The 25,856-nt window shown below is 41.7% G+C and overlaps 1 protein-coding gene across 1 annotated transcript; it reads left to right on the top strand.

Moving 5' to 3' along the window:
- The first annotated feature begins 1,743 nt into the window (after nucleotides 1-1,743).
- CCDC174 (coiled-coil domain containing 174) lies at nucleotides 1,744-25,586 on the top strand. The gene is made up of 11 exons (XM_024556633.3): nucleotides 1,744-1,859; nucleotides 4,066-4,170; nucleotides 4,850-4,950; nucleotides 9,246-9,304; nucleotides 11,393-11,570; nucleotides 14,417-14,512; nucleotides 15,932-16,074; nucleotides 16,535-16,629; nucleotides 17,179-17,311; nucleotides 19,201-19,353; nucleotides 20,629-25,586. The coding sequence occupies exons 1-11, from the start codon at nucleotides 1,818-1,820 to the stop codon at nucleotides 20,925-20,927; spliced, it is 1,404 nt and encodes a 467-aa protein (XP_024412401.2). The 5' UTR covers nucleotides 1,744-1,817; the 3' UTR covers nucleotides 20,928-25,586.
- Nucleotides 25,587-25,856: the final 270 nt, after the last annotated feature.

Below are 25,856 nucleotides of genomic sequence, written 5' to 3'. Positions count from 1 at the left end.
AGGAGACACATTGGCTTTTTCTTAGTAAGTCAAGTGGCTTGGCAGGCAATTAAAACAGCTGGATGCCAACGGAGCGAGAACTTCTAGTCAGGTGATGGTACAAACCTGCCTGAAGAACATGGAGACGCCAACAAGGACACTGGCAGGTGTTATAGAGAAAACTAAACTCTCAAGGTCTTCGGGGCATCCATGAACAGCTCAAATTACTTTCTTTCCAGCTGCCAAGATCAAAACACTCTGATGGGCCCCAGTACCAACAAACAGATTTCCAGTCTGTTTACGGCCCTTCTCCCCACTTCCCTCTTAAAAAAAAAATCCTCTTCTAGCCTTTTTTAGATGAAGTGAAGCTATATGGGCTCTCCTTTTTACAAATACATAGGGTGCAAATAATTAACACAATGTCTTGAGTTATTCTTTGACTCTAGGCTCCATTACTTGCTAGCCAGTAAATGCCCTCTGGCATGTCACTCACCTCTTGGGCCTCATTTTTCTCCTCTGTAAAATGGAGATGATAGCTCCCACCTCTGAGATCATTCAAGGATTAAACAAGATAATCCAGGAGGAGAGTTCTACAGGTGCCTGACACGCAGTAATGCCATTGCTACAGTCTTTACCATTTGTATTAGTTTCCTTTTGCTGTTGTAACACATGACCACAAACTTAGTGGTTTAAAACAACACAGATTTATTCTTTTAGAGTTCTGGAGGTGGAAAATCTGAAACAAGCCTCACAAGGCTAAAATCTAGTTGTCAAATGCCACTGCACTCCTTCTGGAGTGTCTAGAGGATTAATTTTTCCTAGGCTTCTAGAGGCTGCCCTTATTCCTTGGCAGTGGTCCCATCTTCCTTCTTCAAAGCCCAGAGCGGAGCATCTTCTGATTTGTCTCATTGATTCTGATCCTTCTGCATCCCTGACAAGGACCCTTGTGATTACATTGGGCCCACTCAGATAACGTCCCCATCTCAAGATCTTTAATTGAATCACATCTGTAAATTCCCTTTGCTATATAAGGTAACATATTTGCAAATTCTGGGGATTAGAAGATGGGAACCTTGGGAGCGGGGTCATTAGTCTATCAGAATCGTTAATATTTTTATTGAATAGCTCATTTAATCCTCATTAAACCCCATTAAGTAAATACTGTTTCATTCCTATGCAGGGACTGAGGCACAGAGAAGTTAAGTAACTTTCCCAAGATCACAGAATTTGGCTTCTGGAGTTCATGTTCTCACAAGCTGAAATATGTGATGTGACACATAGTAACAATTATATTGTTAGTTATTATTATTGATATTTCTACTAACATTAATATAATAATCCCTATATCATATGACATGTGAGAAATATATCAATGTTTGAAAATTACCAGACAGTGCCTGACATACAGCAGGTCCTGAAACGGTACTTATATCTTTCCAATTCTTACTTTCCTTTCTTTTTGCTAGGAAGACGTCTGAGTTCATCTCTTCCTCCCCAAGACGGAGGCATCGCCTACCTCTAAATGTCCCACTCAAGATGGCATCTATCGGGCTGAAAGTTATAGCAGACCTTCTCAATATGGCGCCGACGCTAGTCATTTCCATCTTCCGCCCTCTCCAAGATGCCTTAGCAGCTAGCTTCACCTTGGGCTCTTTGACCTTCTTAAAATGGTGGCGAACGTACACGCATCGCATCTAGACCTTCTCAAGATGGCACCAGTGTCGCAAACTTAGCGTCGCTAACATAATAGATACTTCCGGTTACGCCGGAAGCAGGCAAAATAAGCCTGCGGGGACTTGTGAAGGTTTCGTCTTGGACCCGGACACTGTTGCCTGAGCATGGACCGCCGGAAAAAGCCTTTGGACGTCACGGCCTCTTCGGTGAGTGCGGGTATAGATGATGCTACGGGCTCCGAGTTCTTTCCGCCCCCACCAGAGAAGAATCTTGGCCTACCTTGTTTCTTAACTGGGGACCCAGACCTGGCCTCCCCTCAAACAGGATCCCTGACCTGGCTTTTCTCAGGCGGGAACCTGGACCAACTTTCTTACCTACAGGACCCCGAACTTGGCTTTTCCCCTCGGACATGCCCTGGACTGGGCTTCCTCTCTCAGACACCGACCTGAACCTGGTGTCTTTCCCCGTTCGGAATCTCCCTGCTTCCCCCTGCGAACACCGGTCCAGGCCTCCTTGCCAGCCCGGTCTTCCTTACGATCGTGAAGGAACACCCTCCTGTGCTTGCTCTGCATACAAATTCCCCCTCCTGGTTCTCCTATCCAAAACGTCAGAGAGTGTGACATTTTCCCCGACCAGGAACTAAACAATTGTTAATGCACCCATTGGATGGTGCGGCGCCTGGGAGCTGTCAGGTCTGACAGGCTGTAAGCGGTTTTTGTTGTTTTGTTTTTAAGTTAACTACTTCTAGGAGGAAAACCCGTTCTGAGTACTTAGTTGTGTCAGCACTTTATATGCACTATCTTTTTGACTCCTCCAACTACTTTAGGAGGTAGGTGCTAGTAATATCCCCATCTTATACATAACGAAAAAGTGGCATTCCGCAGCTTACATACAGAATTCTTAGTGATAGAACCGGCTCATTCAGTCTGGTTGCGTTTTCCATTACATCAGAGCAAATTGCCTAACTTTTGGTTTAATCTTGAATTACTTCAGAGTATTAGGATACAAGGGAAGTACAAGGAAAACTTTTAACTATCCCAATATTTGAACCCTTTTTCCTCATCTAATACTGAGAATTGGTACTAATGGTACAGTTGGTACAATTGGTACTAATGTTTGAGGATTAAGAACCAAAAAGATACAAATATTAAAGTTATCCTATTCCAACAGGTTAAAATTAGCAGTGATCACAATAGGAATGCCATCTGGGAATTGACAATTTTCTGAGCATCTTCCTTTTAAAATTAAAATGTTGTTGTAGAATAGGAAAATGTGTGGGTAGAAAATTGATGTGGTTAAAAAAGCTTAGAAGAAAAGGAGAATGGTTTTAAAATGTTTTATTAAACTTAGAATATTAGGTCCTGGGATGAACTGCCCTTTGCATTATTCATGCTAAGGCTACTTTTAAATTGATTTCTTCCAAAGTAGAAATCATGGAACTCAGTCATTTTGATTTCCCTTAAAAGTCAGTCCATGATACTGGGCTCTGTAAGTTATGATTTACAAATGCCCATGTGTATAAGCAGCTGTACCAGATTCTTAAAAAGGAAACTGCCATTATAACCCGTGACTGATACAGCTGATTGCTGGGCATGGGTATTCACTCAGTTGTCCTATTTCCTTTGCCCTGGCCGTTCCTGTTCTTGAACCCTGCGATTGAGTTAGACTTAGAGTTTCTGAAACATACTAAAACAAACTAGGAAGCCTTCTTATCATTCACTCATTTCACTTTATTTTTAGCTGTTGAAATCTGCCTATCTTTTAAGGTTCAGCTCAAAGCTGCTTCTCATCACTCTGGACAGAAGCAAATGCCCCTTACCTGAATGTTTATGCTACTTCTACCACCCTTACAGCATTTATTACTCCTTACTGGTATTGTAAGTTACCTTTCTTGTTAGACTGTAGGCTCCTTGTGAGACAGCAGTATGTCTGATTCATGTTTGTACCCTACTCTTCAGTGTTAAACACCAGGCACATGCTGGGTGGTCAGATAGTTGCTAAACGAAAACATTTCCCTGTAGAAATAATAAATTGTTGGTGATGATTAAATGAGACTATACCCTATGAGAAAGCCAAGTACAGTGCCAGTCAGACAGATGTTTGACAGTGTTAGTTGAATTTGAATCTGAAAGACGCAGACTGCATTTACTTTGCTCCGTCAGTTTCCTTTGCCCAGAAGAAAGCCTTTGAGTGTGTAGAGTTAGAGCGGAGATACATTTCCAACAGAGACAGGAGGAATATAATTTAGTTTTATTTTTTACTTAGATTTTACATATAAGCATTTAGTTTCGTATCCATTTCTGCCCATTTATAGGAACTTGGAATCTTGCTTTGAGAATTACAGTAACTTCAAAATCCAGTCATTCATAAAATTGAATAAGTGTTTTTGTTTGTTTATTTGTTATATTCTAGTTGGTAGACCTTAAGGCCGAACTCTTTCGAAAACAAGAAGAATTCAAACAAGAAAAACTTCTAAAAGATTCTGGAGTTTTGGGAAAACCAAAAACAACTAATAAGGTAAAAATAAGATCTGATTATCTCCATTGATTCCAAACATGGGGAATTATATCATACTTAGGTTTTTTAAAAATGTCTGTGGTATCTGCTACATACAAATATTAAGGAAAAAATCCCTGTCTTGTATTTGAACATCTGCATGAGATGTCTTAAATATTAAAATAGAAATTAGTAAGATTATTTAAAAGCATATCTTAACGTTCTAATTCTTTAGCACTCACTTCTTTTGAGAAGGTACATGCTACTAGTAAGTGGTTTGTTACATTCACATGGAAGATTATCTAGTTACATAGGTGTTGTAAATCCAAACAGATAATGTAGAAATACAGCAAAAAATATCAGGGTCTTTAAGAGTTATAAATGGTTTTCCAGTTTTATAGATAATGGTGTCTATTAGTACTTATCTGTAATATATATATTTGCATTATAGTCTTGAATCGTTCGGGAGATAAAAAGGTCAAGCAGTAACCCCATGCAGCTGTATAAAGAATTCGTTATATGACTTAGGGCTTTTCTTTTCAGCTCCAGCTCTGCCATGTGCACTCTATTTGCTGTTAGAAGATCTAGATATCCCCATGGATTCATAAGATCTAATGGTGCCTTTTTTTTCCTGATGTACAAGTGGAGGTGTTTTTCAGTCATTTGGCGGCTCTGTTTTGTCTTTTACATTATTCTCCAGAAACCAAGTATCTGGAACAAACAAAATGCAGGAGTTTCAAATCGAGCCGAGAAGGATGCAGAACAGAAGATCGAGGAACAGAAGACGTTAGACAAAGCCAGGTAAAGCCGGACTCTGGTCAGGGTCATTACCACTGCGGTTACACACGCGAGGCAGTGCAAGTTCACCTTTTACTCGTTTTGATTTACAGTTTAAATTTTCATCATCCTTCTAGCAGAATGTTCTGGAAATATAAAATATGCTCTCAAAATAATGTAATTTGCAGATGTATTTGCAATCTTAGAAGAAGATGAGACTCAGCTTCAGTTTAAAGTTGAAACAGCCCTGGCTGGTGAGGCTCAGTGGATTGAGCACCAGCCTGAGAACCAAAGGGTCACCAGTTTGATTCCCAGTCAGGGCACGTGCCTGGGTTGCTGCTGGGTCCACAGTGGGGGGGTGCACAGGAAGCAACCACACATGGATGTTTCTGTCCCCCTCTTTCTCCTTCCTTTCTCCTCTCTCTAAATATAAATAAATGGGGGGGTATAAAATGCAGATAACTGTAATTGAACAACAATAAAGTAATTTTTTAAAAGAATAAATGAATATCTACTTTAAAATAAATAAATGAATAAAATATTAAAAAAAAATAAAGTTGAAACAGAGTCCCACTTCGAGCCTCTTTTAGGCACTAAGATTATCAGCAAGTGTTTAAGAGGTATATGGGAGTGTGGTTCTGGGCTAGGTGGTATGACATTAGTATTTAGAAACTAAATTTTATATCCAACTTTTTAATATGAAAAACTTCAAATCAACAGAGTAGTTGAAAGAAGAGTACAAAGAGCATTCTAATACTCTTCGCCTAAGTTCGCAAATGAACGTGCCCCGCTTCTGTCTCGTGTGTGCATAGAGTAACTCGTCGAGCATCGTGATACGTGACGTATTTTGGCATATATCTTCTAAGAACAAGAACATTCTTCTATGTAACCACAGAAAATAGTGTTATCTGTTACACAGTTTGTATCCAAATTTCACCATTTATCCTAGTACAATTATGTCCTTTAAAGTGGCTTTTGAAAATCTGACCTAGGGTTCAGTCAGCGGCTACTCATCGCACTTAGTTGTTTTGTCATGTCGCCTTAGTCTCTTTACTTTAGAACAGTTCCCTGGCCTTTTTGTTGTCTGCTATGCTATTGATGTTTTTAAAGAGTCCAGGCCAGTTATTTCTGCGGGCTCCCAAAATCTAATAAGAATCACATTAACTACTTTTGATAAAAATACGACGTAGGTGATAGATAATGTGTCCTCATTGAATCACATTGGGAGGTTTATATTGTCAGTTTCAGTCATTATTGGTAATAACAAGTTTGATCCCTTGGTTGAGGTAGGTCTGCTAGATTTTTCTGCTGTAAGAGTGCTCCTCCCCATTTGTAGTTAATAGTGATGTAAGGAGGGAAACCATGAGACTGTGCAACTATCCCGCCCACCAACACACCCTCATACAGTGGTGCTGACATCGCTGTGTAATAAATAACGAGTTGTGCCGCTCCGCAGTTACTACTTTGATGATTTCAACATGATTTTTCTGGTGCTGTCATTCCATCTTCATTGTTTTTTCATGTCATTTATTTGCTGGCATTCTTCTGCAAAGAAGCGCACTCCCCCTATTTGTAGCATCGCCCTGGACTTAGGACCCCAAGTTTTCATGTCTCTCAGGGCTGCGCCACATGTGCTTTTGGGTCCACTGCATAATGAAACTGCGGGTGGAAACGGTGGTTGCGAAAGTTATGTAGCTCTTTTGGGTCTGAAAATAAAAGGAAGAATAGTAGCATATTTGGGGATTGTTTTTCTTAGCGTTTGACCTGTCCCCAACTGACATGAAATTTTACTGACAGACATGTTAATTTTGAGACATCTTTCTCACTATGGACATATTCTTAGAATTTTAATTTTGCTGAAAGATGCAATAATCTTTAAAAAAATATATATATAAAATTTTTATTGAGAAATAATTGACATACAACATTAGTTTTAGGTGTACAACGTAATGATTCAGTGTTTGTATATATTGCAAAATGATCCAGTAAGTCTAGTTAGCATCCATCACCATATATAGGTACGAATTTTTTCTCTTGTGATGAGAACTTTTAGGGTTTACTTTTTAAACAGTTTTCAAATATACAGCACAGTATTATTAGCTATAATCACCATACTGCACATTACGTCCTGGATGTAATTTATGTTGTAACTGGAAGTTTGTAACTTTTGAGCCCTTTCACCTATTTCTCCCACCCTCGCCCCCTGCTCACGGCAACCACCCGTCTGTTCTCTGCATGTATAAACTCATTTCGTTTTGTTTCAGAGTCCGCCTATAAGTGGGATCATGTGGCATTTGTCTTTTTCTGTCTCAATTCACGTAGCGTAATGCCTTCAGGGTCTGTCCATGACAGGGAGAGACGTCCTCCTTTGCTGTGGCTGACCAGTGTTCTACTGTGTGTGTGTCCCGTTTTCTTCATCTGTTCATCCCTCAGGGGACACCTAGACTGCTTCCGTGGCTTGGTTGTTGTAAACAGTGCTGCAGTAAACATGGGGTGCATATGTCTTTTCAAGTTAGTGTTTTCATTTTCTTTGGATAAATACTCAGAAGTGGAATTGCTGAATCATATGGTAGTTCTATTTTTAATTTTTTGCGGAACCTCCATACTGTGTTCCATAGTGCACCAGTCTGCATTCCCACCAACAGTGTACAGGGGTCCCTTTTCTCCACATCCTCTCCATCACTTGTTATTTCTTGTCTTTTTGATAATACACATTTAACGGCTGTGAGGCGGTGTCTCATCGTGGTTTTGATTTGCATTTCCCTGATGGTTAGTGATGGTGAGCACCTTTTCAGGTACTTAGGGGCCATTTGTATATCTTCTTTGGAAAAATGTCTATTCAGATCTGCCAATTTTTTAAAAATTGCATTTATTGGGGTGACATTACTTAATGAAATTATGTAGATTTCAAGTGTATCATTCTGTGATACATCGTATGTATATTACGTTGTGTGCCCACCACCCAATGTTGAATCTTCTTTTGTGACCTTATATTTGATCCTCTTTACCCTTTATACCCCTTCACCCGCTTCCCTCTGCTACTGTTGTCTGTGTCTGAGTTTTTGTTTGTTTTTCTTGTTCGTTTGTTGCTTTCAGTTTTATATCCCACACATAAGTGAAATATGGTTCTTGATTTTTTTCTGTCTGACTTACTTCACTTAGCATGATATTCTCAAGATCCATCCATGTTGTTGCAAATTTCTGGCAATTTTTTAATTGGATTATGTGGGGGGGTTTTCTTTTTTTTTTTTTTTTGTTAATAAGTTGTATGAGCTCTTTATATATTTTGGATATTGACTGCTTATCAGGTATATGATTTACAAATATCTTCTCCCATTCAATTGGTTGCCTTTTCAGTTTTTTGATGGTTACCTTTGCTGTGCAGAAGCTTTTGGCTTGATGTAGTCCCTCTTGTTTAGTTTTGCTTTTGTTGCCTTTGCTTCTGGTGTCAAGTCTAAAAAGTCATCACCAAGACCAATGTCAAGGAGCTTACCACCATGTTTTCTTCTAGTTTTATGGTTTCAGCTCTTACATTCAAGTGTTTAATCCGTTTTGAGTTAGTTTTTTGTGTATGGTGTTAGAGAGTTGTACAGTTTTATTCTTTTTGCATGTGGCTGTCCAGTTTTCCCAACACTATTTATTAAAGAGACTTCCCTTTCCCCGTTGTGTATTCTTGGATCCTTTGTGATAAATCACTTGACTGTATATGTGTGGGTTTATTTCTGCACTCTCAGTTCTGTTGCATTGATCTGTGTGTGTGCGTATATGCCAGCACCATACTGTGTTGATTACTATAGCTTTGTAATATAGTTTGACATCAGGGAACAGGATGCCTCCAGCTTTGTTCCTGGTTGTTCAGATCAGGAACCCTTGTCTGAAAAGAGTAATGCCAAGAGTTTCCATCAAATTTGGTGATCTACTTGGAAGGCTGCAAATGGGAAATGTTTATGTTTGGACATCGTTCTCTCTTTGGGGCACTTAAGTTGCATTTGGCATTTAAATTAAGTTAGAATCTTCATTCATTTATTCATCAAAAACTGATTGAGTGCCTGCTGTGCTTCAGGTATTGCTTTAGGCACTGGGATACAGTTATGAATGAGGGAAACATAGGCCATGCTTTTATAGAGCTTCCATTTGGCAAAGCAGGCATGGCTGGGTCTGGGGGCTCCTTGGGGTGGGTGGTCAGCTCTAGATAAGGTTGTCTCATCATCAGGCTGGACCTCTTGGGAAGATCGCAGTAATGGAGCGAAGGGTGGAGCAGTCTTTTCAGGGGTGGCCATTAATAAGATGTTTCTAACACTTCTCTTGTTTTCTCCAAGGGAGAAATTGGAAGAAAAGGCTAAATTATATGAAAAAATGACTAAAGGAGACTTTATAGGTAAATAAATATTATTTATTTATGCTTTATTTTCTACAATTCATACAGCTCTATGACCTTTCATTATTTGTTAATAACTGAAAGAATAAGGAGACACTTTAAAAATCAAACTGATTATTTTCTGTGCCAAAGACAAGAAAATTGGCAATAATTTTTCACTTGTCCCGGTGGATGTTGGGCACATGTTAGGTGTTGTGAGGGGACAAGCAAGTACAGTATAAGCCAGATCCTCTGCTGTCAAGAGGGGCGGGGTCATCAGTGCAGGGAGGTGGTACAGAACAAAGCAGAGCTAGGAAACAAGGTCTAAATAAGCCACAGTTATGAGCAATTACAGCTGTGTAAAAAACTGAGAGGAATTACGGTTTTCTGTTTCGTCTATGATGTGCTTATAATTGCTTTTTAATGTAATAATAAAAAGAGATACCATGTTCCTCATACCCACCCCCCACCCCCGCCCAGAGAAAGAAAACCCAAGGTACAGCTAGATAACAATAGAAGAGCACTTACAAAGCAGTTTACAAAGAATGCGTATGTGGAAGTCTTTAGGGAGAAGACAGGCTCCAATAGGGGTTTCAAAGGCTTTGTAGAGCTGGAGAAAGGGATTTGGCAGGGGGGAGTGGTAGAAGCTGATCAGCAGAGGGAGGAGGGGGCCAACTCTATGGCTGGGCCTAAGAGGCCGGGAAAGGGGTCAGCAGGGCAGCAGAATAGAGGCAAACTGGACCCCAGTTGTGGGCTACCCACCCAGCCAAGCTCCTTCTTCCCAGACATCAGGGGCATGCTCCCTGTTGGTGGGGGATCCAGCATGGGAAGGTTAGGCAGTCTGAAAGCTAGGAGCCGTGAGGAAAGGCTTTGCCTTCTTCCTGAAGAGGCAGCAGGGTAGCCATTAACTAGGTGGACTCAGTATTATGTGGTCTTGTAACATAGCTCTGGGGAAGTGCATCTCTTTCCTGTTTGAGGTATTTTGTAGCTTTTTTTAATAAAGGTTTTCCCACACAAACAATATATATTTTTTTAATGTAAAATATTTTAAAATGTTTTTTAAAATATTAAAAAAATATTGTTTGTGTGGGAAAACCTTTATTAAAAAATTTCAAGTCTTTTCTCTTTTGATTCAAACTTGTATTGTTAATACGGGATTCAGGTGCACAACAGCGTGCCTCTAGACGTAGAGATTTGGTCCTGTCTAAACCACAGGCCTGCCTCCTGATGGTCACACTGGGCTTGCATGTTGGAGCAAATTAAGTTTTGGAGCTTCAGTTATTCTACACTGTACAGTAGGGTAACACCAGCACCTGGTAATAGGGAACCTAATATCTCAGACAAAATGACTGAAGTGACTGTGTCTTAAATCCCACATAGAGAAACTTCACATAAACGTTATTTGTGAATACATCCGACATCCGGAATTAAATGAACTCATGGATTGCTGTTTAACTTTTCAGTGTATCTTTAGCTCAAGGGGATCATCTGCGCTGAGGGCAGATGGCATCTTGCACATCTCTGTGTGTCCTGTAGATCTCGGCATCGTGTCTTGTCTGAAAACGGTGTTCACTGGATCAAAAAGAATTTAAATGACTATTTTTTAACCTATATTCTGACCCTTAAAACACTTACAGACCACAACAGTGGAACTAGGATTAAGTTACACAGCTCACCCGATCAGAGAGGTGAATTCACCGTAAGAACCAAGGTCTATTGTTCAGGTCTGAGAACAGGAGAAATGCAGTTCTACTTTGTAATATGTAATTGGATGTATGAATCTCTTGAAATCAAATGGGTTTTTTATCTTAAAATTACATTCTGAGACAGTATTGCTGACTCAGTGTATTATTGACAAGGCAGCGGAAAACTTCAGGCTTTTTAAAGATTTTTTGCATGGTATATTTTTCCAATGGCCTATTTACAGCTTCCTTGTCAAGCCTCCAGGTGGCTCGGTCTTTGTAAGTGTTGCAGGGGGTGGAGTCATCGACCAGGGAATCCTCAGGGGCGTGGAGCCACCCATCGAGGAATGTGATTGCTTCATGTCAGTTCCATGTGTGGTTTTCCTCTTTGATGTCAAGAATCTGACAATTGATTTTTATGTCCTAGATGAAGAAGTGGAGGATATGTACCTTGTGGATTTCACACAGAAGATCATAGACAAACACAAAGAAATGGAGGCGTTTGGTGCCAATAGAGGTTCTAGAAAGGCAGGAGAAAGAGAAGATGATGACGAAAATCTTTCTGAAAAAGATATACCACCTCCCCAGGACCCCAGTGAAGAATGGTTGGTGATATTATGTGATTTAATCATAGTAACATTGCCAGGCTTGTGTTTACCTTTTAAGAGTGATTTTGTTGGTTGTTATCAAACCATTTCTCTTTATCTTCAGTTTTTTTCTTTTGAGACTCTAAGTAAGAGTGGATTTACAGATACAGAAACAGTAGCTGCAATGAAGAAATAATTACAAATAAAGATTGAACTCTTGTCGTGTGCCAGGCGCTGTGCCAGGTGCAGGGGGCATTGGGACGCCTGTTTTGTGGATGTGAACAAATTGTTTGGGCAGAAGCATGTTCCTTTGTTACCCGTGGCCGTATTCAGACTTCGTGGAGGGTCGTTTGTCCAGGTAGTGCTGATCTCTTTCCAGTGAGCCTCGCTCTGGCTGTCCCATTTCTGGCGGTGTGATGCAGGCAGTATGGACCTTGGACCTGGACGGCACTAGCCCTGCCTTTCCCTGGCAATGTGACCTGATTAGGTTCCTCACCACTCTGAGGCTCACTTCCCTCACCTGTGAAGCAGCAATGGCAGTGCCTGCTTGTGGTCGTCTGCCTTAAGCTTCCTTCAGGAAGTAAGAGTGTTTTAGAATACCCAAGAACCTGCTGTCTGCAGAGTACAAGCAGACCTTTTGTAAATCTTTATTACTGAAATTATTCTGAATTTTGCCTACATGTAGGCGAATAATGGGGAAACCAAACTAGTCCTTATAAAGAGACCAGTGTGTCAGTAAGAGGCCAGAATGCAAATTCCATTCTGATGATTTTCTCTGTAAGACGTGGTTTAGAAGCTTGTTCATAAGTGCTTAAAATTAGGTAGAGATGCACTGATGCTATGAAAATGTCCTGGGAGTAACTAACTCTGCCTGCCCAGCCTCCTGCCTGTGCAGGGCCCACCCTCTTCCCTTCAAGGCTCAGATACCCTCCTCATCACAGGGGGTCTTTGTCAGGAACTGCTTGGGGTTGTGTGCAGCATTTGTTGACTTATGTCAGCCTTGGGCCCAGTGGGCAGGGGTCATTTATAAGCTGAAGAGAGCAGTGCCTACTGGGGAGTGCAGACAACGTGCCTCTTCACACGTTGGGTAGGTTATCTGGCTGCGTGCTTGCTGTAAGCAACCAAGAGAGAAGATGTACAATGCAGCCTCTTCTCCCAGTGCGGCTTCATTCTAAGGGATTCTCCCTCGTCTGGACTGTGGTAGCACTTAACTATGACCCACTCTTTTGGCTCTTACCTTTTCTTTATTACTGACGTATGATTGTCCTCCTGAACAGAGAAAGATTTGAGGCAGACTTTTGGTACTTTTAACATCCTGCCTGCTGTTGTTAGTTAAGCTTTTCATGGGCATGCGCCTTAGCTTCCCCCAGAGCCCTTTGGAGATGACCTGACTGAGCTCTCCTGTGTGACTTGGGTACCCCAGTGACTGTTTCCCCGAGGGCTTGCTCGGTGACTGCTGATTACAGAGAGCAGTTGCCACTTCTGTTTTGGTGGGATCTGTTGGAGGCCTTCTTCAGAAGCAGAATGGCCTATAATGGCTTTTCACAGCCGACACCTCAGCTCCTTTGAAAGGTTTAGTGTCTTGTCTTTTCTTATTAATGCCTGTAGGGTTACAAGCAGTTTGTCAGTGATTTGAAGAGTTTGGAGGGCAATCGAAGGTGTCACATGCCACCATATGGCGAAGGAAGACACACTGCAAGCAGTTCTGACACTTTTTTTGTGTTGTTAAATTAGGCTCCAGAATTGTAACTGCTTGTAAAATCCTTTCAGTAGTTAGTTAAATTCCAGGTGGTGGAAAATGTTTCTGCAAAAATACTGTAAATAATTACTTAGACCATCTGGCTAGATGGTTTTCTTCATTCATTAAAATAAGGAAGAAGAAAATGAGAAAAAAAATAAACTGCTGTCTACAGTTGGAGTTTTATTTCTTGTGGTAATTAGCTGTAGGACTCCAGCAATGGGTGCCCATACATTCTGTTTGTAAATCGTGGGCTGACACTGGAATCAGCATGTGGGAGAGGAAAGAAATCTAACAAAAGCCAAGCCACATACATGGGAATCTGACCTTGAGTTGGGCCACAAGCAGTATTGGCCCCTTTCTGTGTTTTTAAGCACCCTACTAAAGGCTGTGGGAAATTCCCTGCCCATAATATAAAAAATAAAAAATCGGTTTCATCATAATGCAAATGAAATATTTTCAGTGGAAATCTGTCCGTGTTACCTGTCGTGAAAAGTCCGAGTATTTCATTTGCCTTGCTCCGCCTGGCTCCCTAACTACTATCCTAGTTTGGGCAAGGATTGGGAAAGAGGAAGTAAGGGTAAAAGATAACAGACTGGCCTACTGATGAGATGTTGCCTTCCTCCTAATTAAAAAGAGTCCCCAAATACTGTGACTTACATTAAGAAATAATTTTCTAATTCTTTGGGAAGAATTGTACCAATTAGAAGAAACAAAGGAAAGGATAAAGTGTCAGAGTTGGGAAGACTGAGGAAAATTGAGAGTCTGGTCCAAAGCACAGTTACTATGATGCTGACAAACTATTTGGAGTTGTCCAAAACAGGTTAAAGTAAGCTCTGGGGTGCTGCGGCAAGGATCCCTACGGGTGTTTATCTTTGAAATCAGAGACGTGTGTGATTGATCATTCTCTACTGTTTCTACAACTAAGATTTAATAAAGGGCAGTGTGTTTATTGTGGGTCAGTTTTTAACTTTAAAAAGCATGTTCTTGTTAGTGTTAGTGGTGTCTCAGGTTGAGGAGTGTTCTTGGGTGTGAGGCCTGCGTTAACTCTGCTGTGTGCTGACTTCCTAACTTAGGGAACCACACGTCCTGTAGAGAGCCTTCACATCTTTCACTTCTATTTCAGGGTGGATTACGTGGATTCTTTAGGGCGATCCCGGCGCTGCATGAAAAAGGATTTGCCACATCTGCTGGAGATGGATAAAAATCTTCAGGGGAGGCTGTAAGTGTGTTATATGCAAAGCTCTGTCCAGGTCTGAAATGCAGGCACAGGGATAGTTTTGTGGGCAAGGTTGTCTTGCGTCAATTATGTTTGGTGCTCCAGGAAGGAGACCTTTTTTAATTGATAAGAATATTTGCTGAAGCACTTATTCATACTTAGCATACACATGCACACATAATCCACATTCAGGGAACAACCTGAATGGATGATCCAGATCGTGCAGCTACTAAAATGAATGAGCGAGCGCTGCCTCTGTTCACAGGCAGACCACGGCGGTATTGCGGCTCAGTTCCAGACCACCGCAGTCGGCAGGTATCGCAGTAAAGCAAGTTACCTAAAGTTTTTGGTTTCCCATTGCATATGAAAGTTACGTTTACACTATACTGTAGTCTAGTAAGTGTGCGATAGCATCGTGTCTAAAAGAAAAGCAGTGTACATACATTAATTTAAAAATACAGTGTGCATACCTTAATTTTTTATGTCTAATTAGACATTTTTTGTCTAAAAAGAAATCAGTGTCTATACCTTCATCAAAAAATACTTTATTGCTAAAAAATGCCAACCGTCATCTAAGTCTGTTGGAAAAATGACACCAATAAACTTATTTGGTGCTTGATTGCCATAGACCTTTAATTTGTAAAAAACACGGTGTCTGCAAAGTGCAATAAAGCGAGGTATGCCTGTACTTCAAAGGATTTCTAGTTGCAGAATAGCAGATAATCCTGTACCAAACCAACCAACAAACCTCTGTGGAGAAAGGTGTTTAAGAATATACACTTGATTATCCCATGGCAAATGGGGCAGGGAAGCAGTTAGCTTATTAACTTTTTCATTATACGTCTTTGCATGTTGAAGTAAGGGCCTTATAGCTAGATATTTTTTCCTGTGGGGCCTAAGACACCTAAGAGGTAACTTGCTAAAACATCCCAGGGAATAAAATTCCTCACACCAAGAGCAGGTTTTGTGTAGAAAATCTTGGGAGAAGTTCCACCTTGTCCAAGACCTGCAGGTTCTGGTGGGCCTGGGCTTGGCCCAAAGGCGGAAGTGCAGAATCCCTAAGCTGTCTGGTAGAGCACGAGGTGCTGGCCAGGCCACAGCGCCGTGCGGCTTCCTCAGCCTTGCTTCCTCCCTCCCTGTACTTCCTCCTCCCTGCCTGGTCTCCCTCTCTTCAGCCCACGACCAGGGTGGGTAAGAAAGTGGTTTGTCTTGAGTGCAGACAAGATTCCATTATGCTAATGTAACAAGTTGGCTGCTTGACTTAAAGGTGAAAATATTTTTTACTTTTTCCCAGTGGTATGATGGGTCAGAAACCTCTGTAAGGAACTGTCCTCTTTATCAATTAGAATTCCTTATTCATGATCCAACTTGCTGTCTCATAGCTCTTATCTGAAGATAGTTTTTACTTTTTTCTCCTACTAGTTTTGTTAGTCCTGCTAATGAAAAAACCTTACTATCTGAAGATATGAGAAAAGAACTACAGCGCCAGCAATGGGAGGAAGAAGAACGGGAGGCCCTGAAAAGGCCAATGGGGCCCATACATTATGAAGATATTCGTGAAAATGGTATAATCATCTTGCAGCTTTTAAATCATGTTTTTATCTTGAACTGATGGCAAGCATAAAGGGAAGTATTCATTCATAAAGCAGTTCTCAGGTAGAAATAAAAATCTGCTTTGGAAATTGAAACTATCCCCTTTGTTCACTTCATAGCCTAAAAAATACTCATATTGGGAATGTCTTCCTAACAGAGGGTCTATTAACCCAAGAGTTTGTTCCTGAGAGAGATGGAGACAGCCTGTGACTGGAAATGAATGAGTTTCTGTTATGTTTATCATTTGGCAAACAGGATGAAAACTTCCTAACTTGCTCTTTTGCTTGCTTATCTTCCTTATTTTTTCCTTTTTAAAAAACTTGTGCCAAATATTACTGTATATTATTATTATTATTAGCCAAATTCCTTGTAGGTTATCATTTACCGATCAGGGAAATCTCTAATCTCTCATATAATTTTGGTTTCTTTCAGAGGCCCGGCAACTTGGTGTTGGATATTTTGCCTTTGCCCGAGATAAAGAGTTAAGAAACAAGCAAATGAAAACTTTAGAGATGCTGCGTGAACAGGTACAAATTAAATTCGGAGTTGATGTCAAGAGGGATTTGAGCAGTTGGTTTTGTTGGACCATATGGCAAAAAAATTTAGTGAATTAATTAGAAATTTAAATTGATATTCAGAATGCAATTGTAGTTTTCATAATGATAATTGCCATATTATTTTGGTGTTTTAAACTTTAAGATTATAGCTGCTCAGAAGTAACCTGTGTAACTTTGAATTTGGTTTCAAAAATACTTATGGAGTGGCCTGAGTAAGAAAATAGAAAGTTCTTACGGGATTAAAGAGTAGAACAGGATTGGTTTTTGTTTTTTTTTTAATGTTAAACCTTCCGGACGCTCTGAGAACACTTACTGAACTTCAGCGTCAGAGGGCCCGTGTAAGAGTACTTGATGAATCTTCGTTTTGAAGATCTCAAGGATAGCTTCTCAGAGGTGGCATGAAAATCAATTAATTAGTCTATTTTTACAATAAAATTAATTATTTCATCCTTTTAAACGGAAATATTATGAATTTGACTGAAGTCAGCAAATAGTTTTCTAATTCTCTGTTCTCTTCAGACAACAGACCAGAGAACAAAACGAGAAAACATAAAAGAAAAGCGAAAAGCTATGTTAGAAGCAAGACTTGCTAAACTCCGACAAAAAAAGATGAAAAAATCCAAAGATGATGGAACAGAGGAAGAAGATAAAGGTGTGTTATGGCTCGTATTAATAAACGTCAAAGGGGAAAATTTAGTTCCCCTGGTGTCTCAGTAATGAGACTAGCAATCTGACATTACCATTTGGCTCTACTCCCTGAGAAAGCACCGTTGAGGTGCTGCCAGGAGCAGTTTTTACGACCAGGGCCACGTGCAGTGACCCCAGGGATTCGTTTTAGGGTATAGCGGGGGGAATTGACAGTACACTGAGTCTCTTCATAGTAACTCAGACTTAGTGCAGCTGTGTACGTACATGTTTTAAACCTAATGTTTTTAGCTGTGGGTGCAGTTTTTGTTGATAATTATATATTAATTTATTTTAAAGGAGAAATATACATAAAAAGTCAGATAATAAAATGAAAAATTTACAAGCATGAGTATAAGCTTACGAAAGGACTGTTGAAACACTTGGCAACACTGTTAAGTATTGTGTTCAAACTAGTTCACTGTGTGAGTTATGCTGGTCTGGGCTAAGTTGCCATGACAAGGAGACCCCTTCATAGAAGGCCTCGAGCGACAGGGAAGTCTGCTTCTCTCTTTCAACATTTCAGAGGTGGTGGGTGTCCAGGTAGGTAGTAGCTCTGCCCCAGAGGGCCACCCAGTCTTCAGCTTCCTCCTGTCTTGCTGTTTCTGCCATTCCTTAGAACAGGGGTGTCAAACTCATTTTCACTGGGGGCCATATCAGCCTGTCAGTTGCCTTCAAAGGGCTGAATGTAGTTTTAGGACTGTATAAATGTAACTCCTCCTTAACTAGGGGCAAGGAGCTAGGCACGGCCGCCAGGTAGAAACCAGGTTCCAGTCTGGATAAAACAAAATGGAGAGCCGGATTCAGCCCTCAGGCCTAGTGTTTGCCACCTGTGTGCCCTAGAGGGTTGCTCTCACCTGCGCAGTTGAAGCTCGCTCCCCAGCACCTGTTCATTTTGCAGCCTGGAGGAAGGAGGAAAGAGGGTAGGGGACCCAGCTTCCTTTTTGAGAATGTGAGTCTGAAGTCACACACAGCCTGTGCATTTACATCCCAACGGCCAGAACGCAGGGAGGCTGCGGACTGGCCTCTGCCTCTCTGTCTAGGGAGATGCCATGTTTCCAGCTGAAACCTGGGGCATTCTGGTCCCAAAAGGAAGAAGGGGAGTATAGGTTCTAGGGGCCCAGAGAAGCCTCTCCAGCCCTCACAAAAGCCTTGTGCTTAGGCACGGGCCATTTTCTAATTCTGAACACAAGTTTAATTGAGCTTTGAAAGGAGACCAGAAACATTTTGAATAGGAAAACCATTCATTTAACTTCCAGTTTCATATAACTTGTCTCCCTGTAACATGTTAAGCTCTGCATGTGGTTTATTTTTGCTTGACTCCTGAACATCTGTGATTTATACAAGTTGTGAAGTGTCACCACAGTGCTTTTAAAAAATCCATTTTCTGTTAAAATATAGCCCAAGTTGGATAGCCAACAGCCTGTCGCCAGGCTTCAGCTCTTCACCACCCTGAGTCCCCCGGCTTTGTCTGAGACCCTTACTTTAGCTGAATTACTGGGGGATTTCTGGTCCTTCAGTTGCTGGTCTGGGGATACAGATACTTTGAAAGCTATGCAGCCTGGGTTTGAGTCCTGGCTATTATCACGTTTGACCTGTGGAGCATTTCTGAGCTTAATTTTTCTCATCTACAAAGTGGGGATAAATGGCAATACCAATACTGACTCTATTAGGGTTGGTACAGAGTTAAGTGAACTATTGTATACAAAGTACTTAGCCCACTGCCTGGGACATGATAGGGGCTCAATAAATACTGGTTTTTACTTCTTTTCTCGGGATTAGTATGTTCTATTAAAAAAAATTAAGTAGCTTTAAGCTTTATTATAATGAAGTCTTATTCCCTTGCACAAAAAATAGATGGAGATGTTATTGGGCCCTTACCACCAGAGCCAGAGTCTGTGCCAGCTCCACACGTTGCTGCCCAGAGCAGCAAAGTAGAAGTCATCGTTCAGGAGAGGAAGGATACCAGGCCCGGAGTGCCACATGTCCGGGAGTGGGACCGAGGAAAAGGTAAGGCGGGCAGGCTCCAAGGTGTGAAAACCTTTTCAGTAATTGGCCTGCACAGGAGATTTTTCTGGTCCTCCGGACCCGAGTATGATTCTGATGAGTCTTTGTTGGTCCTTCAGAGCTTAAGGGATTCTCCAGATCCTTGTCCTTGTTTCTTCTCGGCGCCCAGACAGAGCCGTTTATAAGCAGGAGCACTAGAAAGGGCGGTTACAAAAGACCACGGTCCACAAGGCACCGTGTGGAAGGATGAGGTTTTGGGGGTTTTTGGGAAGTGCTTGGGGAAGTCTTCTGAAATTTGTGCTGCCGTGTGGTTTTGTAGCTGTGGAATGCCATTTCTCAGGAACTGCTTTTAAAATCTTATGAAGGTTTGATATTTTAATGTATTCTGTGTTTTTAGTAGTCTCTTTTATGTTCAGTCAAAACGGTCTGCATGCTAGTGCGTTAACCTGAATCCACGCAGAATTTTCTGTACGGTTTTTCTGTAAAGACCCTGTGGTGCCCACAGCAGCCTCTCTTTGGAATACAACCATGTTTCATTCCTTTCTGAAAGAGGCTGTGTCAGTACTACATTAGCTCATGCCGTGTGAGCTGACGAGATCCGAGACTAAAGCAAAAGGCATACAAATAGGTGAGTGCCTTTGATGAGCTCGGCTCTTAAAAACAGAGATGAAACACCCGCTTGGATCTGGACCGGTTCCTTCGTGTCACCTGAACTCACAGGGCAGCATTTGCGTGTGCTGGGAAGTGCCTATAGCATCAAGTCAAGCAGATGATTTGAGTGTCTCATTTTTCTATATTTCCCTCTTTAATTTTTTAAAAAGATTTTATTTATTTAATTTTAGAGAGGGGAAGGGAGGGAGAAAGAGAGGGAGAGAAACATCCATGTGTGGTTGCCTCTCACGCGCCCCCTACATGTGCCCTGATTAGGAATCAAACCGGCGACCCTTTGGAATGCAAGCTGGCGTTCAAACCAGCCAGGGCTCTTAAATTTAATTTTAATGCCTTTTTGTCAGTGTTTCCAGAGCCTGCCAGACTTCTCCACAGAGCCTTTCTTAAATCTTCGCCCTTGTGGAAGTAGTCACTCCCTTAGCCTACTTCCTTATGCTTCTGCAGGCATTACTTGTGCCTTGTATTATAGTTGTGTTATTGCCATCCTTGTTTTCCAGAGAACTTGAGGTGGTTTTTAAGAAATATGTATAGCAATTGGAAAGTAATAACAATAAAAATTCATCTGATTCAATAATCAGTTCTAATAATACCCTTTCTTATTTTTACTAGACTTTTCCTTTGGGTACTGGTCGAAGAGGCAGTCAGATCTGCGGGCTGAAAGGGATCCTGAGTTTGCCCCACCATCGGATTACTTTGTGGGTCAGAAGAGAACTGGTCCTTTCAGTAGCCAGGCGTGGAGCAGACCCGCGCCTGCACAGAGTGACGGAGAACAGCACCCCGGCCAGAGCCGTGGCCCCAGCTGTTCAAACGCATCATCCATTCCTGCCCCCAGCAGCCCACCGCAAGCCCCCACGGTCACCTTTGAAACTCTGGATGATATGATATCATATTATAAACAAGTGACATGAACTTAAAGAACACTCTGACTCGGGTCCATACTGTTGATGGTGTCTTCCTCCCCCAGAGTGGGGAAAATGACTTCCCTTTAGGGAGTGAACTGTAACTTTCTTTTCCTGTCCTTTCCCTAGAAGATACAGTTTGGATTTGTCAGCAAGGAAGAAAATGAATGATACCATAGGCAATCTGTAGCCAATTGGCTCTGCATTTCTTTCTAATTGGTGTGGAGACTGACTGCTCATCTGGATTGACATGTAAGCTGTGATAGAGGAGAAATATTATGTAATATTTGACACTGAGGCGCTCTTAATCCTGTTTTTCATACCCACTCCCATGACACACTCAGATTTAAGGGCTCTGTTCCTTTCCTTCTGCAAATGCTAGCATGTAGGCATCTTTTTCCAGGGGCTCAGCTTCCAGAACAGTTGGTGGAGCATGTATCAAAGAGTGGCAAATGAGGAGACACCGTGTGGGAGACAAAGTGATCTAGTCTCCGAGAGGACCCTGGAGCTGGAAGACTATTAAGCGGTAATGTTCGTAACTATGAGACAGACCAGGGAGGAGAACTTTGTACTCCAGAAGGGTCGAAGTTGAAGTCAGTAGCTTTTATTGTCACCCTCTCCCGAGTGATGAATATCATCACCCACGCGTAGGGGGCATTCAGTAAGAGTGTGTTGAGTGACTGGAGCACATGTGGAAGCTGCTGAACCTGGTCAGAGAGCAAGATGCTCCTTAGCTGTATGGGTTAGTTTTTCAGCTCTGCTTGCCTTCCTGTTACTCCTACTCTAGGCCCTTGTCATTCTCAGGAGCCATGTGACCTCAGAAGCCTGACTGGGATAGACTTGGTGTGCAGTGGGGGGCAGGTAGATCCCTTTGTCTTTCTGACAATGGGCCAGTGAGCAGGGCTCCAGAAGGACTACCCGTGCCTGGGTACCATCCCTGTCCTTTTCCTGCTACACCTCAGTGCTCTCTTTATAGCTGCTGACACGCAGTAGGAGTTGGCCATCAGGCCCCCAAGGCTCCTATGGCTGCCTCTCAGGCCCGTGGGTCCTGTGAGAATGTGCTAGAGCTGATCCTCCCCTGGGCTTTGTGCTACGCATCTTTTCTATTCCCAGAGCACAGCGGTGTTGATGTAAGTGCCCTCATTCTCGTACAGATTGCAAATTGGAGTGCAGAGAGGGTCAGTGACTCGTACAAGGTCATGTGGCATCTAAATGGCAGGCCCAGGACTTAAGTACAGCTTAGGCTCAGGTTTGCTCCAGACTTACGCATTCTCCAACACCTGCTGTCAGTCTTGTGGCTTCAGTTTCAAGGAGTATTAGACAAATATCCCAAATTCCCGAGAACTTTAACCTCTAAACTTCATATTGGGCAAAGTTGCCAGACCTATTCATGGTCATTCAGCAGCCTAATCAGGGAAATACCTCTTAACAAATACAAATTAAAACCAACTGACCTGGCTGCCTTTTTGCGTAGAAATTGACAAGCTGATCCAAAAAATTTATATGGGATTTCAAGGGGCCCAGACTATCCAAAACAATCTTAAACAAAGTTGGAGGATTCACACTTCCTGATTTTAAGACTTGCTACAGGAATTAAAACAGGGTGGTGCTGACGAGGATAAACCTGTAGATCAATGGAGTAGAATGGAGAGTCCAGAAATAAACCCATGGACTTACGGTCAGTTGATTTTCGACACTGATGCCAAAACTCTCCAAGGAGGAGAATAGCATTTTCAACAGATGATTCTGGGACAACTGTCCACGGCAAAATAATGAATTTGAACCCATACCCCACGCTATATACAAGACCAACTCCAAGTGGATGAAAGAGCCTGAATCTGAGCTAAAGATATAGAACCAACCGGAACAGCTTGTAGCACACAGGAAGGGGAGACAAAAAGAAAAATTGGAATATAACGAAATATTGGCTATCCTAGAGTCATAAGGAAAACAAAAAGGGAAGAAAGAAAACACAAATATGAGAAAGGATGTGCTTACATAAGGTAGAGCAGGAAGGCTCAAGGCGAATTGTGGAGCAGGGGCGGGAGGACCAGTCAGCAGTGAGCCCGTGAGTGTGGGTGCCAGTGGCCATGGCAGAGGCCACCGGATGACTTCTTGTTGCTCAGAGCACCTTGGGTAGACACAGCGAGGCGGTCCGCATTCTGGGTAACTAATAACTGTGGGTGAGATTTTCTCTAGGATTTCAAAGACTTTTAACCCATTTCCAATTCCCTTTTACCAGCAGATGATTTAGTGTTTTGTGAGCCCAGTTGTTAAATTGTCTTCAAATGTTAGTTTTACTTTCTCACCCGCCTGTTTTGGAAATGTGTGTCCAGCAGATGGCACTAGAAGTCTTAGACCTCGGACCCGCACTCTGCCCAATAGAAACGTCCTGGAGCCTTCCCTGTCATTTTCAATTTTCTAGGAACCACGTTAAAAAAGCGAAATTAATTTTATTGTAAACTTTTATTGTTTAATCAGTGTGCAAAAATATTACTGAGATACTCTACATTTCTTTTCATACCAAGTCTTCAATATCCACTGTATATCTACTTACGAAATTTCTCATCAGGAATACTTGCTCTATTTTTAGATTTCACAAAATATACAATAGAAAGAGTAGATTCATATACCTAAGTTGTTCCAAACATACTTAACCATGTTTAAAAAGTTTGCCAGTAAGTGCATCCAAGTGTCAAGTATTAAATTTAAATTAATAAAATGAAAACTTGGTTTCTTAGTCACACTGTCCACACTTCAGGCGCTCAGACACGTGGTCCAGGGCCACTGTACTGCGAGGCCTAACTAGTGATTCGTTCTCCCGCGTCCCAGGGTCTGACGACACGTGACCCTCCCTCTGGAAACCACGGTTTCTTCCAGGTGTACACGCGGCATTTAAGATACTTGCACGGCTGTGTTTATCTTGGGAGCGAGTAGTGGTAAAACCTCTCGTCAGAAAACACGACCACACCTTAGTCATGTCTTTGTAGAGCTAAGCGAAATGTTTTGAATCAAATTGCTTTGAAATATTTATTTTCATTTTAATCTTTTCTTCAGGCCTTTGTGTGTTTTGATGCAGTTCGTTTGAATTGGCTAAATAAATCATTTTGTTTGCTTGCAGAAATCCCAAAAGATAAACTTTAAATGCATATACATGAGATTCCCGCTGTGCTTAGCTGTACATGTGCCAAAGACTTGTGTATAATTTATTTCTTCTTAAAGCCATAATGCAGCCTATGGCTGGTTTTCAGCTACCCCGTATTTTGCCATGTATAACGTGTACTCTTTTGCCCAAATTTTTGAGGGGAAAATAAGGGTGTGCATTATCCATGGGCACAATGAGTGTATAACATGGGTGTAATAACCCCGTGTGTAATGCGCACCAAGTCGTGGGTACACATTATACACGGGAGGACGTTATACACGGCAAAATACGGTAACCTTGTGACACACAGATGAGGCCGTAGAATTTAGAATTTGGAACAGATGAGTACTGGTTTTTGCAGTTAATACAACATACAGTAGCCACTCCGTGTATGTTTAGTTTTTTCCAGTCAGTAAATTGAACCAAGGCAGTTGTACATCAAGCAGTTCCTGTACAAAAGCAAACTGTACGGCTAAGGTAAGTGATGATCATTGGAAGGAATTTATTGTCTGCTGAAAACCGTGAGCAAAAATGAAACCCCTAGTCCTCCCACCTGCTCTTGCAAACTGGTCGGCAAACTGGTGAGGCATTTTGTTAGTAAAGATTGGGTGCACCTCACCTAATGTTTAACGTGTGTGCCTGAGGGGCAGGGCAGGGGAGGGGAGAGAACGGTGTAAAGGCTGTAGATCCAGGAAAAGTGGAAAATCGAAGTAATCAAATGAGCAAGGTAGTTTTTAGTGAAAACCTGCCACCCAGGCCTGGTATTGATCTTCCGTTACTGTGTTTCTTAACCCGTGCTGGGCTGCGTGCATGTATTCATGCCCGTAACCGTGTGTTTGTCCGCTAATGGGGTGGTTGGTAGTAGTCTTTTTCAACCTCAATTTAAACAGCTGCTTTCTCTGCTACATTTACAACTGCCACTTTCTCCCTAACTCTGAAAGCTGACCTGCTTGGTGGCAATTTTGCCTGGTTTTAAGCATTTTCCCTGGAGTAATGTTTGTTTGTATTTGATCATTATCAAAATAAGCTTCCCTGAACTTGAGCATGGGGGTAGCCTTAGACTTGATTCTCCCTCGCCCTGCCCCTTGGCGGGGGATTCCTGTGGAGGTTCCTCTCCACACGGATTGTCAAGGTTGTTCAGGGTTGCTTGTGAAAACCAGAGAGCACAAGAATGGGCCTTGCTCCCAGCCTTGGTCTCCGGGGTCACAAATGTGTCTGAGAACAGTGCTGCTGTCTTTGTAGGGGACCCGTGTTTTACTGTCGTCTTTCTAAAGTAATCTTTACCTTACAGAGATAAGGCTTTATAGCTCCGCTTCCTATTATAACACACACAGGTTTTCTATGAGATGTAATCAATGTAAACATACCATTTGGGGGTTTTTCCTTTCATATAACATTATTTCTAAAACTGAGCTCAGTTTTTTTTTTTATGTTGTATTTTTCCTTTACCATTTAAGAGCTGTTATTTTTAATTGCTGTCTAATATTTCATCAAATTAATATACATTGTTGTCAAACACTTGATCAATTGTTGACTGGCTGCATTATTTCACAATTAGGAATGAAGTGGCTATAAGCATCTTTTTATTTCATTTAACCAACATTGATATTTATCCAAGTATCCTCCTTCCCATTTCTATTGTCCCCTTGGGCACTGGTTTCAGAAATGAAATCACTGGGTCAAAGGGATGATCACTTTTATGTTTCTTAATGGGTCTGCCCGGGTCTTCCCAGGAGATGTGTCTTAGTAAGGGCCTTTGGTGCCATGGTAAATCTCCCTGTGGTTGGTGCAGG

This window comes from Desmodus rotundus, chromosome 8 (assembly GCF_022682495.2).
Source record: "Desmodus rotundus isolate HL8 chromosome 8, HLdesRot8A.1, whole genome shotgun sequence".
In the NCBI taxonomy this organism is placed as follows: domain Eukaryota; kingdom Metazoa; phylum Chordata; class Mammalia; order Chiroptera; family Phyllostomidae; genus Desmodus; species Desmodus rotundus.
Note: the sequence above shows the minus strand (reverse complement) of the source record. Positions and strands in the feature narration are given on the sequence as shown.